Source organism: Carlito syrichta, unplaced genomic scaffold (genome assembly GCF_000164805.1).
Source record: "Carlito syrichta isolate Samal-C Ts95f unplaced genomic scaffold, Tarsius_syrichta-2.0.1 Scaffold301671, whole genome shotgun sequence".
Classification (NCBI taxonomy): domain Eukaryota; kingdom Metazoa; phylum Chordata; class Mammalia; order Primates; family Tarsiidae; genus Carlito; species Carlito syrichta.
Genome location: NW_007245767.1, coordinates 47,155 through 63,484, shown reverse-complemented (window position 1 = coordinate 63,484; position 16,330 = coordinate 47,155). Strand labels below are relative to the sequence as shown.

Sequence of the window (16,330 nt, the reverse complement as noted above, 5' to 3'; positions counted from 1 at the left end):
AGTCTGGGAAACAGAGTGAGACTCCAGCTCAAAAAAAAAAAAAAAAGAAAGAAATACTACACTCGTCCATCAATCGACCTACTGTTACTTTGGTTGTTTCCTCTCTCTGGACCTTACTGTCCTCACCTAGACACTGAGGGTGTATTGAAGGCCACATCCAGCTCCTATATTCAGTGATGCAGGCGGCTCCTTCTGGTTCTTCCTGCGGGCCCAGCTTGGGAATGGGGTAGAGGGGATGACCCCCTAACTCTACTTGCCATCAAAGATATTTGCAATTCTTTCCTAGAACTCTCTTTTTCTCCCTCAAATGCATAGCTTCACACAGCAGAGGGCAGGAAGCTCATGCTGCAGTGGATGACAGGTTGTGACATCAGGTGTGGTCCTTGGCCCTTGAGTATTCTTGGCTTCCTAAGTTCAGTTTCCACCCCTGGGGTCTTGGCATAAATTCTCTCACTTCATCATCCTACTCATGCCTTGATGAGAGTTTCTTCTCATTCTTTAGGTGAAGACACCCAAGCCCCCTTCTCCCACTGACGTGAAGCAGCTTTCCTGAGCTATGCAACTGGCTGTTGCAGAGCAAACTTTGACCCATGTCTGTGTGACGCCAAGTCTTCCCTTTCCCATGCTGATTCTCAAGTGAGAAATCTGCTCTGTGACAGCCTGTGTCTCCCTGGCAAGGCCAGGAGGAGGGCAGGCAGAATCTGCATCTTATGGCTGCAGGGGAAAGGGGCCAAGGACAGGACCGTGACCCAGGCCAGGGCTGCCTTTCTTGTCATTCCCAAATCACTAATATTCAGCTCACTTCTCCCTCCCTGTTGTTGAATTCTGAGGATAACTCCATGCTGAGAAGTTAAGGAGAATGATGGACAGTCCAGAACATCCCCACCTCTTTGGAAAAGTGTCTCCAAAGCCTCTGAGAATCCTCTTGTTTACTATTATTGGATATCTGCTATGTGTGTATGGCTGTTCCTTCTTAAAGAGCTTATGGGCGAGTGGGAGAGTTAGATTACAAACAAGCGACCAGAATGTGGGAAGTAAGTGTTACAGGAGAGGAAGGCATGGGTGCACTGAGACCCCAGAAAGGAGCATCTTACCAGCCTGGAGGTGGGTGTTGGGAAAGACTCGGAGCAGATGACACTTGTGATGCCAGTGATAGGTTGTCATTCAAGCTGTTTTCTGGGCAAAGGGGAGACTTAAGGTTTTAAGCAAGAGAGTGTCATGTATCAGTTTGAATATTGGCAAGACTGACTTGTCTGGCTTCCTCTGGAGTGAGGACTGGAGGAAGGTGAACTTCGAAAGTCAGTTAAGAGGTAGAGTTAAAGCATGGAGATTTGCCCAGGTGGGTCATTCTGAGGAGAATTTAGTGGAGGAAGGAAGAACCATAGAAGAAAACAAGTGTAAGTCACAAAAGTCAGAGACTGTGCTGTGTTCTAGGAAATGTTACCAGTTACCTGTTACTGGGCTGCAAAGTTTTTATTTATTAATTTTTTTAGAGATGGGATTTGCTATGTTGCCCAGGCTGGATTTGAACTTTTTTGGGTTTTTTTTGAGTCAGGGTCTCTGTCCCCCAGGCAGTAGTGCAGTGGTACAATCATGGCCACCACAGCCTCAGCCTGATGGGCTTAGGTGATTCTTCCACCTCAGCCTTCCAAATAGCTAGAACTACAGGCATGTGCCACCACGCCCAACTAATTTTTTGATTTATTGTAGAGATGAGGTCTCGCCAAATTGCTCAGACTTGTCTCTAATCCTCTCGCCTCGACCTCCCAAAGTGCTGGGATGACAGGCATTAGTCACCGCGCCTGGCTTGGGCAGCAGAGTTCTAGAAGGAGATGGAGAGATGATGTGATGAACTAGAGAAGGAGACAGGCCAGATCCTGAAGACTTTTGTGTTCTAGGTTGTCATTCAAGCTGTCTTCTGGTCAAAGGGGAGACTCTTAAGGGTTTTTTTTTTTGAGTTGGCGTCTCACTCTCTCACCAGACTGGAGTACAGTGGCACGCTCCTGGCCACTGCATCCTTGACCTGCTGGGCTCTGGCGATCCTTCCGCCTCAGCCTTCCAAGTAGCTAGAACTACAGGCATGCGCTGCCACGTCCAGCCAATTTTTTGATTTATTGTAGAGATGAGGTCTCACCAAGTTGCCCAGGCAGGTCTTGAACCCGCGGGCTCAGGCAATCCAAAAATTCATGACTCCTCCATCTGAGCAGACTTTCTTTTGAGCCTGGGAGAGAGCTCATGGCTCTGGAGAGGAGACATCTGAGGTTTCATGCACCTGGAAGACAGGTATGGCTGAAAATATCCTGGTATGCATTTTATGATCACTTTGTATCTTAGAATCTTTATGTGTTTGGCAACTAACTTACTGTGTTTACTGATAGGTTTACTTGCTGAGCATCAACAACTGTGACAGCAGCAGTTATGACTTATGCCCCATAAAGCCTTCCAGAATGTGCCTGTGCTCATGTTCCTGAACTGGAATCTCCGGTCATGTGGAAGCAGGATGGGAAAAATAGGACGGGAAAAATAGGTAACTGGCTTCTTTCTGCCATCTCCCCAGTTACCATTCCCATGTGGAGGTGGGAAAGGCAAGAAACCGATTTCTTAGGCAGTGTGCAGTGGCTCAGGTCTTCAATCCCAGTGCTCTAGGAGGCTGAGGGGGGAGTATTGCTTAAGCACAGGAGTTGGAGAACAGCCTAGCAAGACCTGTCTCTAATAAAAAATGAAATAGAAAATTTAAAAAGAAAGAAAGAAAATGATCTCTAACTTTCATCCAGCTTCAAAGCCAGACATTCCTGTGTTCTGTGCCCAGCCTTCATGCAACTGCCCACCTCACATCACATCCAGCTGGCCTGGTTTGGAAGGGTTTAGAAGCCTTTTGGCAAGGCAGGCTGTACTCTGCCTGATTCTCAAGAAAGCATGAGGCAAGGAGGTTTGTGGCAGAGGCTCCTTTTGTGACCATCTTAATGGACCCTCAAAACTGCTTTGCCATGAAAGGAGAGGGCTTGGTTCTGCCCTACCTCGTTATCTGGGAGCCATCGAACCTGGCACTGCACAGATTCTCGTGATGCCACTCTTCAGGTGCTGCTTATTTATACAACCCTGTACCTTTTGGGACTGGGCCTGGTGACTGCCGCTGGGGCTGGGAGTAATTATGGCATTCTACAGGGAGGTGGCACCCTCATCGTGTTCCAGTCACCTCCCCAGAATTGCCTTTGATCCAGCTCTTTGCTGGGAAAGTAGCCATTAGAAGATGTCTATCTTTGGTTTCATTTACATGGGAGAAATGAGAGCTAAACTGGCAATGGATGGTTTTATGTTCCCAGGGCTGGCCTCCTGCCAGTCTATGCCCCAAGTCCTCAAAGTCACGTGGAAGAGCATGGCTCCCTGACCCTTACTCCCAAATGAGCCACCAGGAGGCCTGGAACTGAGATCTATGCCTGGAGGGAAGGCACCCGAGGAGAGATGTGTCCTACATGGTGTGTGTGCTCCCTAAAACGTTTCTCCTTCCTTTTTTTTGGATGCTGAATAAAAGAAATGACTTTGGGAATCCCTAAAGTATTCATAATTATTTCATGAATTGTTGATTATTTCTTTTTCATCCTATTACAAAACAAATAAAAATATATTAATAAAAATCCAGAAATCAGTGAAAATAAAAATACCGTACTAGTTATCCATAACTCCATTGTCCTAACATAATGAGAATCTCCACGTATTTCATTCTAATAATAAAATCATTATCATTATTATTCAAAGAAGCTCTTGGCTAAAGGCAATTACTTTATGCTGTATGTTTAATCAAGGTCTTACCTTTTTCTCTTTAATACATTTTGATGACTGTATAATGTTCCATAGATCCACATTTATTTAATCAAACATTGTTAGATATTTAAATTTTTTCTAAGTTACACTATCATAATCACATTTATTTGTGTAACTTCTTCCTCATTTTGCAATTATTTTTCTTTGAGTAGGTTCTATGAAGAGGAGCCATTGGGTCAAAGAGTTGAATCATTTTATGTTTTTGATAGACATTCCCCAAATTGTTTTTAAAAGGGTGTTTATCTATTTACACTCCCACCATCAGTGGCAGAGGCTGGTGGAGATGAGGGAGATTGAGAGGGTGAGGGCGGCTTCATGCTCCCAGACCCTGAAGACTTGCTTCCTACAGTTTCTGCTTTAATTCTCTGCCCCACTCCAATATTCTTCTCAGTCATGTGAACTGATAAAGTCCCTTTTATGATTTAAGCTAGTTCCATGTGAAGTTTTTGTAGTCACTTGTACATAATTCCTACTAACATATCAGCTGTGAATATCTTCCCTGTTCATTCCTATTTGGGATCTTCCCAGATTCATGCATTATCTTTTAAAAATTTTTATTTCAGTAGCTTTAAGGGGTACAGATAGCTACATGGTTGCATTATATAGTGGTGGGAAGTCTGGGCTTTAAGTGTGCCCACCACTCCCACCTGTGCACATTGTACCTGAGAGGTGATTTTTCGTCCTTCCATCCCTTCCTGTCCCACCTCCTGAGTTACCAATGTCCACTGTACCATTCTCTATGCCTTTGCAGATCCTTAGTTTAGCTCTCACTTATAAGAGACAACACGTTTGGTTTTCTGCTCCTGTGTTAGTTCACTTAGGATGATGTTCTCCAATTCCATATATTTTGTACTTCAGTTTTTATTTTTGAAGTGTTATAGATTGGCGGAAAATAGAGGTTTCACTTAACATTCACCAGGATTCTCTCAATAGTGACATGTTACATAGCTACCGTTCAGCATTAAAGACAAGTAACTGACTTTGGTATAATACACACCTCCTTTTCAAATTTTTAAATAATGTCTAGCTGCGTGCTAACAGGTATAAGTTAGAGCCTGACTAATGGTGGAGGAGACTTACAGGCTAAGAAGAGATATATGGGGCAGTTAAATTCAGGTGTGATGAATGTTACACCTGGGCAGGTGTAGGCAGCTCCTTCACCTTCTCACTATATCCCAGCAAACCAGGCACTTGGCATTTGTCAACTCTTTAAACTTCATAACAACCCTGTAACACAGTACTATCAGCATCATCGTTCCTTTTGCAGAGAGAAGGAAACTGAGACACAGAGAAGTTAAGCAAGCTGCTTAAGGTCACAAAATTGTGAGGGAGCGGAGCTAGAGTTGCATTAAATCCAAGCAGCCCGTACTTAGAGCCCCTTCTCTGCCTAAGCATTATGCAATGGAGCTAGAGTTGCATTAAATCCAAGCAGCCCGTACTTAGAGCCCCTTCTCTGCCTAAGCATTATGCAATGGGACTAACAGCAAAGGTAGTAGAATGTCTTTTCCTGAGGCTTCCTGGACCTTTTACCAATGTCACACCACTCATCTTTCCCCACCATGCCCTCTCTTCTTCCTACTTCCTGGGGTTAGACACTTGAACAACTGTGGCCAAATTTATGGATGCCCAGGTTCTGCCCTAACAGGGCCTGGCATTTCCTGGGCCTTCAGAAGAGGACACCTTCTAAGCAGCAGGTGAAGTCAGAGGGAAAACCTGTCATCAGTGGTCATTGATAGTGGAGGGCTCTAGCCCCACTTTCCCAGGATTTCTCGCTGGCAGTTTAGTGCTGTAAAACCATAACAAAATAAACCCCAAAAAATCAAACAAACAAAAAACCACCAAATCACCAGAAGTCTTGCACGGCAGAGGAACACGTTTACTTATCAGTTCATGGTTTCAATTCCTAGCCCCACAAAACATTGTACATGATGGAGATGATGATGGTGGTGGGGTTGGGTGGTGCCCATGGTGCCTCATTCTGGAGGTGGGCAGGGAGGTGGGCATTTAGGAGGACAGGGCTTGGTGCAGGGCTTGGCGCAGGGCTTGGGAGGACAGGGTGTCGGGCACTGCACAGGGCAGGGCATCGGGCACGGCGCAGGGCAGGGGGAACACTTGGGTGGTGCTGGACACTTCTCCCGTGGGCACTTTTCAGAGCAGCGTTGCAGTAACTTCTTTAAACAGCTGGGCTGGCATTTGGACTCACACTTTTGCTCACACGTGGGATCGCAGTTCTTGGGCTCGTTCTTGGGGTCACTAGATTTACTTTTATCATCACTCGACATGGTTTCTTGATTATTTGAGTCCTGCAAAGCAATATGAGATATGTTGTAGGAGGGAGAGGATTTCTGCAGACTTCTTACACCTTCTGCCCATCCTTGTTCTTAAGAAAGACTTTTTCTTGATGTGTTCAGGCTCTAGACCAGCAATCCCCCAAATTTTTGGCATCAGGGAGTGGTTTCATGGAAGACATTTTTTCTATGGATGGGGTAGGAGGAATCATCAGGCATTAGATTCTCATAAGGAGCGTGCAGCCTAGATCCCTTGCATGCACAATTCACAACAGGGTTCGTGCTCCTATGAGAATCTAATGCCGCCTTTGATCTGATAGACAGAGCTCTGCTTGCCTGCAACTCATCTCCTGCTGTGCGGACCAATTCCTAACAGGCCACAGACCAGTACTGGTCACTAGTAGGAGTTCTTAATCTAGGGTCCTGGAACCTCCTTACCCCTGCTCGCCATTGAAATGTATTTCAATATAGTTGGTATCTTCTGTAACCCCATATGCTGTATGTCATTCATTTAAAAACATTCCAAGGAGCCCATAAGTTTGACCAGACTGCTCAAGGGATCTATGGTACCACTAAGGTTTCAAAGAACTGCCACAAGGCCACTTTCTCAACCCTCTGAAGATGGATGGGAGGTATGGCATAAGTAGACTTAGGGACACAGGGCACTCCTTTCAATCTTGTATCCTATATAAGCCCCCAGACCTTGAGAATTGCTTTCTTTACTTGTGGACTTTGGGAGACAATTGAATCCCTGCCATGACTGTCCTCTCCCTCATCTCCATCCAGGTTCTGTCAAATGGTTAGGGTAAGGGAAGAAATCAGGAGAGAAGGAGTGAACCATGAAATTATAATTTCTCTGAAGATATGAATGCTACAGTCACAAAATATGGTTTTTCAGAAGGGGATTCCTTTTTTTCTCTGTTGAATTTTGCCCCCACCTAAGTCTTTATGGACAATTTAACTTCTCAATATTGACAGGACTTCAGTCCTTAGCAGTACTTCAAGTTTGATCTAATTGGCACACCTTGGATTTCCTTTAGCAGTATAAAAATAAAATTTCTAATTTAGTTGTAAAATCAATATGGCTTTCTGGAGAGGCAGATTATTACATTGAACACTGAAATTGTTTTAAAAAATCTATTTCAAGGTGAAGTGGACCCCAGTTCTTGCTACTAAAAGTGACAGGAAACTTTTACTCAAACATGACCTTCCCAAACCCGCTCAGTGCCTGGAGTACTGTAGGTCACTCCGGGCACAAGAGAGGACATTTCCAGCTGTCCGAGTTCAACTCACCCCTCTGTGTTGGCAGTGAACTTGACAAGTAATTGAGTGAAGTGGATGGTACAGCTGTGCTTGGGAAGGTGGATTTTCCCTCTGGTTCCTCTGCCCAGCTCTGGAGAAGCTGGGGGTAGAGTTGAGGAGGGAGGCTTCACTTGTGAGGTCATCACAGCATCATTGAGTAGCAATTGTTGTGTGATACCAGGACTCCCAGCTCCACTCAAACCCTTGGCGTGAGAATGGAGCCATGATGAATCACTCCCTTGGTTGCCCTCTTCCCTCCCCAGGTCCCTTAAAATTCTTGCTGGTGAAATGAGACTTCAGTGAAGACATCTGAGTTCTGAGGATTGGAAGTTCCTTGTTGCTAGGAGCAGAAAAGCTGGCTCATTGTTTATACGTGGTCTCCATCTTCTCCTCCAATTCCAAGAGTTTTAACTCCTGTGAAATTTCCCCTCTCTCCATTCTTAGGAAAGAAGCTCTGGATTGATAATAGCTGTCTCTCCTTTCCTCCCTACTTTTCTAATATGAGATTCTGAAATCACTTATCACTACTCTACACTCCCTGACCCAAATTCAAGGATTATATTAGCACTTTTTCTCAATGTCTCCAAACAAATTCTCTCTTTGGGGGCTCTGTAAACGTTTTTTCAATCAGGGAGTGGGCTACCCTTGATATCTAAGATAAATGCTGTGTATTAGAACTAAATTCAGTCTGACGCTCCTCCTGACCACTCCTGGCCAATTGTTTTACCCCAGATCCTGTCTCTGAGCAGAAAGTTTGCCTCTTGAAGAGGCTTTTCAAAGGTCTGGCCAATCGGCCTTTGTGATTGGAATTGGGATGCATCTTGGGTGGTCATGGTAATTGGAGGTTGGTGTGGGAAAGGTAAGAGGGTTAGACACAGGGTGACTGAACTTGAATCTAGGAGGTTCATCTTGGCAACCATTAGAGATGAATCATGAGTGACTTTTGATGAAAATTGTGATATGATTGTGTCAAGGCGTTGAAAGAAATTTCTGACAGCAAATTGTGGGGGTGAATTGAGATATTTGGCAGAGTAAAAACAGAATCATCCTGCTTCAAAGAAATTATAAAAACCTTCATGACTTAAGGAAGGCAGTGGTGGGGCAGGGTGCCCATGGGAGAAACCTCATCAGAGAGGCAGAATCATGGGTCTTGGTTATTGACTCAGTGCAGAAAATTGAGAAGACAGAAAAATTGAAGATGGCTACTAAGTTTTAGGATGGCAGTGTTGCTGTTAATGAGAGCTGAGGAACAGAAGTATAGGTTTGTGCTAGAAGAATATGGATGTAAGTCTGAGAAAGTTGAGTGTGTTTACGGTGGAGACTGTTGAGTAGTTGTTGGAAATGCAGGTTTGGTCTTTGTAAACTGGGTAGACCTGACACTTTGAGCTCAATACAGTTCAACAAGTGATTGTTGAGCTTACGAGATGAGCATGAGCTGGTCCCAAGAGAGGATGGAGGGAGAGCAAAGAAAAGGGGTGGAAGAAGATGAAGAATCTCCATATGACTTGTTTAGTGTTTGGACCATCTTCTCATTAAGGGCTGTCTTTTTTCCTGTATGAGTCTATAACAGCATTTCTTCTCTCCACCATTATTTTGCTTTCTGTTCATTTAGTATAAAGTATAAAGAATGCTATATATAATTAAAGTCCAAATGAACTTAATGAAAGGGGAGGGTGGGCCAGAATTTAACCCCCATCATTGGGATAATTGGTGTTAGAATCATAGTCTTGGTGTAGCCCACTCCCCTCTCTTCATAATAATTTCCCATTTCCTCCATACTTTTGTTAATGAACTATTTCCCCCAAAATGTTAAAAAACAGTTTGTATTTCCATCTTAGGAGACCCAGTCCCATTTGCTACTCAGCTTCGAACCCAAGCTCCAATCTGGATGTGGAGAAGGCAGTCATTTATGATAGCAATGTCAAAAGATGCAGTGTTTTCTACAAGCCATTGCCATCTTTCTTTCTCTCCTTTCGTCCCCATGCTATTTATTGCTCAAGGAGTTCCCACTGAATGAAAATATATCATTCACTGGACTTTCAACAGGATGCAATTTGTCCATTATCCTTTTAATCTTCAAGCCCTCCTCTCTAAAGTTTGACACTCCTGGCAGTGTTAAACTTAGTATCCCAGCTACCAACCTTACCTTTGACTTAGGGTTTGGTGGGCAGCTGGCCGAAAGAAAGCACTGCTGAGATGAAACACAGAACAGGCTTCTTGGTGGCTGGGTCTCCACTGAGAAAGACTGGAAGGAGATGAGTGTCAAAGCCTGGCCTAGATCAGGGGTCAGGAGAGAAGACCCTGGAGGCAGATCACTAGGTTCAAATTCTGCTCTCATTCTTCACTTACTGAATGATTTACTAGTAAATCATCCCTTGTAGTTTACTTAACCATTCTAAGTTTCAATTCCCTCATCTATAAAATGATGTAATATAGTACTTGCTTGGGATAATACCTGCGTATAACTTATGTTGGTTGCTTATAACATACCAGGTACATTTCCAAGTGCAAAACCTATACTTTGATCCTTACTGTACTCATAGGGTTTGTTGTAAAGATCCGTACTTTGTTTGGAGAATCCCCAATAAATGTTTACCATTCATACTACATTGTTATTATTTTTGTCCGTGCTGGCTAGTCATCTTCATTGGTTTGCTGGGTGTCTCTTTCTCCATGTTTCTGTCTCTGGTCTCATTTTCTGATCTTGGTCCTAAAATCCCACTTTTCCAACTTGATGTTTTTCTTGAACCTCTTTTCCATGTCATTGTTTTTCTGCCATTCAGTCAGAGCTCCTGGTGATATCCAAAGTAAGACTAGATATTTTAATGTTAATTATTAATGATTTCAGTTTTGTGTAGACAGAGTTGATATAAACATTATCGGTAAAAGATAGTAATTTGAACATTAAGGGATAGTAATTTGAACATTAAAGCCAGAAAAGTCATTGGACCATTCAGTAGTTCCTCTGTGTGTGCCTGAAGTGTACACATGTGGAAGTAGTTCCACATGTGTGTTTTATTGTATCAGTCTAAGGTCATTCTGTGTATCAGCAATTATAACTTCAGTAGGATCCCTTTCTCTCTGTATTTTTGACGATTAAAAAATATTTTTCTATCTCTCTGTGTGATTCTTGTTAAACAAGCAGAATTTTCAGGATAAAGTTAGAGAACAACTCTATTCCTTCTCTTGATGCCTATGTGGGGCTAGCTCTTCCCTTCTTTGTGGGATAAAATCTCTAGCAGATGTCATTGACTTTTAGGGTCATACTAAGAAATAGGAAATAGGAAGTTCTCTGGTCACTTCTATTTACACAAATAAACTTATTGCAGTAATTGGAAGGTCTGTTTCCCTGAATGTTGGATTTCCTTCTCTTTTCTACTCTGGACTGCTGCAGGCAGGAAACCATCATGGGAAAGAGAGTACCTTCTCTATTTGCAATTAGGAGTTTTTCCATTTCTTCCCTTGCTCATCCACCTGCCTCTGGTCCCTTGGGAAAGGAAAGAAGGGCCTGAAAAGCCATCAGCTGACATAGGAGCTTTCTGGGCTTGGAAGGCACTTAAAACTGAAATTTCTCATCTGGGGAATTTAAATGTGTTCCTCACAGATCTTCCCTCCCTGCTTGCTGGGTTTTACTGCAGTTCTCTAGTATTGGCATGCATGTCTCCTTTGACCAGCTGCTTATGGCTTCCATAGATCCCAGGCACTTGGTGGACTTACCTCTGGCTTCTCTCAGCTGGGATCCCCTCATCCCCAGGGTCCCCTCTCGGGCAGGATTTTAAACAGCCTGAATAGTCAACTCTCCCTCCCCTATGGCCCACATCAGTCATACACCCTTCCCTTTCACTGGCTATCAATCATCACTGGTAATTTTTTCCTGATATTTGTGTATTTTTGCTCATCCTTTCTGTAAAGGGGGAGGACAGTTCTATGCTATCCCCATGGATGTGGTTCAATATTTACCCTGTTTGACTTTACTGTGATATTTGGTAGTGTTGTATCCTCTTTTTTTGCCCTTCTCTCCTCTGGGTTCTCTATGACCTGGTCATCATCCCACGTTCAGCCTCATCTACTTCCCTTCCTGATCCTTTCTCCTCTGCTGAATTATTTTAATACCACCTGGCCTTTTACTTTACACTCTTGCCGCTGATCTCATTCTCCATCATTGCTGAAACCACCAGCTCTGCCCTCCAAAATTTCAAAGACTACCCTCCTCCCTGTTCTCTAACTCCAGATGTTAACATCCATTGGATGCACTATGGTGCCTCAAACTGATTTTACAAAATCAGTGTTCATTAGCTTCCACATCTTTTTGAATATGCTCCTCTCGCTCCTTTTGTGTGCTCCAACTCTGTGAATAGCATCCTCGTGCACCAAGACCTATAACCAGAGACCTGGGGTCATCCCAGACCCCTGCTTCCCTCTCAGCCCCACTCCAAATATGTCATTAGGACCTGCCAGTTCTACCTCCTAAACCATGGGCCAGGCTATGCTTGGGAGCCACAGGATGCATCCTCCTTAAGTTGGTCCCCCACCCTCTCACAGTCATGTCTGCAGTCTGCATTGCATTGTCCCCGGCCCAGGTCTCCCTGCCTCCAGAGAGTCCCACTGCTAATTCATCCTCCACAGCATGGCCACAGTGGATTTTAGAAAGCAGAAGCTTAAGTACAATCAAATTTAAGATAAGACCCAAGATTCTTAACTAGGTCAACAAAACTCTTACTAATCTGGTCCCTGCTTTCAGCTCAGCCTTCTACTTTTAATATGGAGCCTGAGGTTAAGCTACTCACAGTTTCCACAATATGCTGGACTTTTAAAAAAAATTTGAAACACTTGAGTTTTTTCTTTGCTAGACAAGTCCTCCCTTCCTCCTTGAAATCATAGGAAATTTGCCTTGAGCATGATTTATCTGAGCTTCTCAGGTTATTGGTTGCCTTAGTCAAGCTCATTCTGAATTTCCCCCCCCCCATAATTGCAGTTTATTTCCCAATCTACCCCCTCACATGATGGGCTAGGTTAGAGATCAAGAGCCACTTATTTTTATCTCTGTCGGTCCAGAGCCAGTGCATGCCCAGCACGTGTTAGATACTCAATAATTAATGCTTATTGTCAATGAGGAGATGGGATATTATTCTTATTACTATTATTAATTTTATTTTAAAAGATGTGTGGTACAATATTATTTAAATAGCTTTGTAATCACTCTTCTTTCTAACTTTAATGTCATCCTGCTTTTTGTCTGATATTTATTTTTCCACCATCTATACCAACTTCAAAACCCCACCTTCCATGCAGACCTTCCTGGACCCTCACCTTACTGTGGGCAAAAGATGTCATCTCTGGACATCTCCAACATGCTCCCTACAGCTCAATTCCTCACCTGCTCTGCTGGGGAGCAATGGTTGTGTCTCCTGTGTCGCACTGTGCCCTACTTTAGGCAAGCACTTTATTATTATTCTTTGCCTCTTTGGTGCTGACCTAGGACTGATAAATACTAGATGCTCGGTGAATGTTTTGAGAATAAATGAATGGATGTACAAGACAAAATCTAGTATATAGGTTAAAAATCAAATCATCTATATGTCAGAGGAGGGAGACTTAACTTCCTGCAGGTAGAGATCTGTCTCTCAGGGTCAGTTTCCATCATCAATATATCTGTATCAAGTCCAGAGATTTCAGGATGCCAGCCTCACTGGTTCACATGGACCGAGCATCCCAGATTATGCTGAATTTTTCTAGGATGCAGCTCACTTCTGATCCAGGCTCCCAAGCAGAGATGGACTCACACATGAGAATTCAAACCTGAGTCTCAATCTCTCCTTCCCAGTAGCTAGTGTCTCCCTATCCCTGAACTTCCTCACTACCTCCCAACATACACACAAATTCTCTGCCTGGTGAGACCATCTTCAGGAGCACTGGAGAGGACCTGGAATGGGATGGACTTGGCAGGGAGGCAGCAGGACAAGACATTGTGAGGGAGGCATTCTGTGTGTAGATAGAAGTCATTTTCTTGAGTGAAGCTCTTATCTCACTCCACTGTGACTCATATTCTACATCAGGGCTCTTCCTAAGGCTTCCCACCAGGTTTCTACTTCCTTTATCCTGTGACTTCATCACCTTCCTGGCTTCAACAAGGAGGGATGAACTCGGGTCTCACTGGGGCAAATGTCCTCATAGAGAGAACAGAGATGAAAAGAAAACTCCCTCAGTATGCTGGGACTCAGAGCACAAAGGGAGAATGCTTTGCTCAAGTAAAGAAGACAGTGAAAAACAGGGACCCACTTTCATCGCTGAGTGTGGGATTGCAAAGTCAGAAAGTTCTGGGGGAATCCTCAGATGAGTTGAGATATTTCTTGTCAATTTCTTATTCAGTTTTACTTTACAAGATCATATTTTTTTTTAATGAAACGAGAGGAGGCAGGCCTCTGTTTTTCTAATGATGTTGTTTTGCCACCAGGAGGCAGTATGGGTTGGGACAGCCACAGCTGGATGAATCAGTCCTGTCTGAACCAACCATAGTCAGGCGTGGAAACAACCTAAATGTCCATCACCGCATAAATGAATAAGGGATATATCTATCTATCTATCTATCTATCTATCTATCTATATATATACACATACAAAGAATGGAATACTATCCGGCGTTATCAAAGCAGGAAATTCTGTCATATTCAGCAATGTAAATGGCCCTTGAGGACATGCATGTTCTCAATACTGAATGAGTCCACTTATATGGGGTGTCTAAAATAGCCAAATTCATGAAACCAAGGACTAGGATGGTGGTTACCAGGGTCTGGGAAAGGGGGAAAATGGGGAGTTATTAATCAACAGGCATAAAGTTTCAATTAAGTAAGATGAATAAGCTCTGGAAATCTGCTATACAACAATGTACACATAGTTGAGGGAAGGCAGGGAAGATGGTGACTGAGCCAGTTGGACTATGAGAGTTCCTGTGTGAGTGAGTGAGTGTATGGAAAATTTTCTGTTCATGTTGGTGAGTGAGTGGTCGTGTGAGTAGCTATCTGAGTGAGGGCTAAGAAGCTAGTGGTCAGGGCTCTCCTGGTGCAGCGGCTAGTGATGCAGGGGCTTGGCTTGGACCCTAGCGATTCCTGGGACACAGAAGCTGAGTGCCATTTAAAAAAAAATCAACAAAGCCCTTCCTGGGAAGAAAATGCTGGGAAGACTGACTAAATGGGTGCTCGTGAGCAAGCGGCCAAGACCCTGGTGCAATAGCTAGCGCTGCAGCTTCTTTGTTTGGTCCCTGGCGCTTCCCAGGTTGCAGAATGCCCTTTTTTTTAATGGCCAAATTTTTCCTGTGAAGAAGCAGTGGGGAAAGACTATCGCCCCAGGCTCTGCCTCACCACTACAGCAGGAGAGAGACTGTGGGCTCCACGCTTTGCCTCGCCACTTTAGCACCTGGCCAGGCACTGGCAGCAGGGGCTGCAGAGGGAGTCCAGAGACAGAGTCCCATGGAAGAGGACAAGAGAGGTACTCCATCACCATCTTGAAGGCGGAGCAGGAAAGTGCTCTGACTTGCTCACCACAGAGCAACAGACCTGATCTCTGTGGCTGGTGGATCAACTACTCAGGGGTTGATAGTGACCCAGAGGGAATATCCTGAAAGCACAAGCTTCAGAGGGACCCGATGGGTGCTGAGTCCCAGGTGCACTGCCCGCTACCCTGATTCGGCTACAGGACAAAGTGTGTGGCCAGAAAAGGCCGAGCAAGAACTCCAAAGAGATCAGTGGTGAGTCCGGGGCTGACCCAAACTCCCTCCTCCCCAGCAATCCACTGAACATCAGACCCACAAAGCTGGGCCACGACTGAGAGAGACAAACCCATATAGAGCCTGGACGTCAGTCACAATAGGAGAATTTCATTCCAAGATAGGACTGGCTGTGGCAGCCCCCACAAGTATCCATCTGGGGAAGAGACAATCCCACACCCCCCACCAGAGGAGATCTCCCTGACCATACAGGAGTGGGAGGGGAGGACTGCAGTCCCACCCACCTTCACTATCCCTCCTCCTTCCTTGCTCCGGACACTGAGGAAAGAGTGAAAGAGGTGGAAGCACTGCTGGAGAAACCAGATTAAAGGAACAATTACAGAACCTGCCACAAGAGGACAGGGTTTACAAATTTTTTTTTTGCCTGTTTGTTAATCTATTTTAAAAAATAGTTTTCCTTTGTGAATGGATGTGTATGTGAGGTTTTGATTTGCATCCCCCAATTTTTGTCTTTTCTTTTTCTGTTTCTTTCTTCTTTTGTTTGTTGTTTTCTGTTTATGTGTGCATGTGAATGATTGAGTGTTCATCTTCAATTTTGTTGCTGTTGTTGGTTTATTTTTGGTCTTTTATTCTTCTAGTTTTTTTATTTTTAATAGTTTAAGGGGTGTGTCAATATATGTGTGAGGGTTCAATCTGAATTCCTTCTTTTCCCCCTGGTCTTTCTGTTTTTCTTCTCCATTCGTTTTGTGCTAGGGGTGTGTGTGTGTGTTCAGTTTTCTTGGTTTTCTGTTGTTGTTTGTTTTGTTTCACTTTGTTGGTATTCCAGTTAGTTTTGGGGGAATGTCTGTATGTCTGTCTGTGTGTGTGTGTGTGTTCAATTGTCTTTTGCGTTGGTTTCTGCATTCCATAGTCATATAGAGTGGTGGTGGGGAGTGGGTCTCAGGGAACACATACCACAATCAGTGAACATTGTAAATTGAAAGTAGCTTCTGAATCCTAAAGCCCCATCCTCTACTTTATTCGACTTTCAAAAACTGCAAGAGACAGCAAAGCTTCCCACCCACCATCCTATTTCAGAAGAGAACAAATCCAGAGCCTGGATCAGGGAAGAATAGAGGGCTGAGCAAACATCAGACTGGAAAGCTTCTCCCACTGACACAGAATAACAGAACTAAAGAGAAAAACAAAAAACCTG

At 44.0% G+C, this 16,330-nt stretch overlaps 1 protein-coding gene across 1 annotated transcript; it reads right to left on the bottom strand.

The window, feature by feature from the left end:
• Window positions 1-5,795: 5,795 nt before the first annotated feature.
• On the bottom strand, window positions 5,796-6,104 carry LELP1 (late cornified envelope like proline rich 1). Its single transcript, XM_008055098.1, has one exon. The coding sequence runs from the start codon at window positions 6,102-6,104 to the stop codon at window positions 5,796-5,798; it is 309 nt and encodes a 102-aa protein (XP_008053289.1).
• Window positions 6,105-16,330: the final 10,226 nt, after the last annotated feature.